This window comes from Ochotona princeps, chromosome 4 (genome assembly GCF_030435755.1).
Source record: "Ochotona princeps isolate mOchPri1 chromosome 4, mOchPri1.hap1, whole genome shotgun sequence".
Taxonomy (NCBI): domain Eukaryota; kingdom Metazoa; phylum Chordata; class Mammalia; order Lagomorpha; family Ochotonidae; genus Ochotona; species Ochotona princeps.
In genome coordinates, this window is record NC_080835.1 from 49,404,227 (window position 1) to 49,406,960 (window position 2,734).

At 42.7% G+C, this 2,734-nt stretch overlaps 1 protein-coding gene across 1 annotated transcript; it reads left to right on the forward strand.

Moving 5' to 3' along the window:
- The first annotated feature begins 1,783 nt into the window (after positions 1–1,783).
- On the forward strand, positions 1,784–2,734 carry LOC101518399 (olfactory receptor 2AG2). Its single transcript, XM_004590006.2, has one exon. It carries the CDS (start codon positions 1,784–1,786, stop codon positions 2,732–2,734), a length of 951 nt encoding a protein of 316 aa, XP_004590063.2.

Here is a 2,734-nt window from a genome sequence, read left to right on the forward strand (position 1 = left end):
CACAAGTCCTAGCCTTCTCTACTGTTTAATCCCCTTCTTTCCCTACTATCATATAAATTCAGAGTCTAAGTAGGACCAGTATCTTTCCTTGTGTTAACAAGATTTGTGAGACAGAGGAATCACCTTTTCATGTTCAAACTATTGTGATTCCCAAGTAATGGTGGGCTATTGCAGCTTTCCTATACACATTTTTTTATCCTTTTTAGCTCATTCTCTTTTTTAGTATTTACTTATTTTTGTTGGTAAGACAGACAAGAATTTTGGAGAGGAGAGACAAAGAGAAAGATCTTCCATCTACTGGTTCATTCACCAAATGGATACAGCTGAGCTGATCTGAAGTCAGAAGATAAGACCTTCTTCTGAGTCTTCCATGTGAACACATGGTCCCAAGGTTTTGGGCCATCCTCTACTGCTTTCCCAGGCCACAAGCAGGGAGGTGGATGGGAAGTGGAGCAGCTGGAAAAAGCAAGGCACTCATATTGGATCCCAGCGCTTGCAAGATGAGGATTTAGCCATTGAACCATTGCACCTGGTCCTGTAGCTCTCTTTTCTTCTTTATAATAATGAATTTATTTTATTTTTGATTATGGTTACGTCATTAAGAAAGATGTATGCCCATGTGGACCACCAGTTAGTGTGAAAATGGTCAAGGAATGAGGGAAAGTAGATCAGATAACTTTTCAAATGTTCTTTCATCTTCCTGTATCCGGGGGAAAGAGGGAGAGACAGGGAGAGGGGCTTCTGCTAGCAGCCAAACCATATCATTAGCCTGGGATGGGCAATGACCCAGTGTCATCTAGGGTCCCTGATGTGGAGCATGTTCTAAGGGTATTGCTTGAGTGGTTCTGATAGTTCTGAGATGCTATAGCTCACTCTTAATCATATTCCACAAAATCAAAACACCCGCAACACCTCTATGAATCTCATCTGTTATCTTTTTTCTTGCCTCTCCCCATTAGAGATGAAGCACTTTAACCATTACCCCCCCCCCCAAAAGCACTCTATTCATAGAGATTTTCTCTTCAAAATCTGTACCAAATCAACATATCAATTGCCTGAGAATTCATTTTTTTTCCTCTAGAAAGGGCACATATGCTTGTGTAGAATGTCAGGATGCTTGAAGAATACAGGAGACCAACTGGTCTAAAATATCAGAGATTGCTATGTAGAGGAAATTGTTAACAATGGAGTGAAAAGCAAAGGCAGATGCTATGCCTACCTGAGAAGATAGAAAAAGAGGCTTTATAAATAGAACTTTAAATAGTACACTGGAAGCTAAAATTGACTTTAAACAAAATAGAAGCCAGATTTTACAGAAATGCCCGGAGCATTGGTTTATTAAGAGGAGAGAGATACTTTATCTCCAAAGATGATCTTTTCCTGGATTTATTCCAAAGGACATTTATTTGAACAAATCTCAAAATAATTGATACCAACATGCTAGAATATTTGCTCCTCATTTGGCTGATTGTATGCTATAACACAATAAAAACTAACCAGAATTTCAGAAACCAGAGGGAAATTTTAGCTAAAATAAGGAAAAAGCATTATTTCATTGAATTCCTACATATCACCAAAAAGATGTGCAGCAATTCAAAACTGCAGTAGACAACCTTGGAAAGGCTTTCATGATGGTTTTGCTTCAGCTATCAAGAAGCAGAAAAAGTTATCAGTGGGAATCAGGTTTGTAATCTGAGGGACTTCTGATATTATGAACCAGTGTCTATGTTTGCAAACATTGATTGAGAATCCATCCATTCCAGGCAACTGAAGACCACACAGAATGGAGCTATGGAACTCCACTGTCGGCACTGACTTCATCTTGGTGGGGATTCTGAATGACTGTGCACTTCCTGAACTGCTCTGTGCTACAATCACAGCCCTCTACATGTTGGCCCTGATCAGCAACAGCCTGCTGCTCCTGGTCATCACAGTGGATACTCGGCTGCACGTGCCCATGTACCACCTGCTTGGGCAGCTCTCTCTTATGGACCTCCTGTTCACATCTGTTGTCACTCCCAAGGCTCTTGTGGATTTTCTGCGCAGGGATTACACCATCTCCTTTGGAGGTTGTGCCCTGCAGATGTTCCTGGCACTGACACTGGGTGGTGCAGAGGACTTGCTCCTGGCCTTCATGGCCTATGACAGGTATGTGGCCATTTGTCACCCTCTGAACTATATGGTCTATATGAGACCAAGGGTTTGCTGGCTCATGGTGGCCACATCCTGGATCTTGGCATCTCTGAATGCTCTAGGACATACTGTGTATACCATGCACTTCTCTTTCTGCAGGTCTTGGGAAATCAAGCACCTGCTCTGTGAAATTCCACCTTTGTTGAAGTTAGCTTGTGCAGATACCTCCAGATACGAGCTAATGGTATATGTGACAGGTGTGACTTTTCTCTTGCTCCCCCTTTCTGCCATAGTTACATCCTACACACTGATCCTATTCACTGTGCTCCACATGCCTTCTAATGAAAGGAGAAAGAAAGCTCTTGTCACCTGCTCTTCCCACTTGACTGTGGTGGGGATGTTCTATGGAGCTGCTGCATTCATGTATGTTCTGCCCAGTTCCTTCCACAACCCCGAACAGGACAACACCATCTCTGTTTTTTACACCATTGTCACTCCAGCCCTGAACCCCCTTATCTACAGCCTGAGGAATAAAGATGTTATAGGGGCCTTGAAGAGGGTCCTGGGAAGAAGCATGCTGCTGGCACACTCAGCCCCCTAG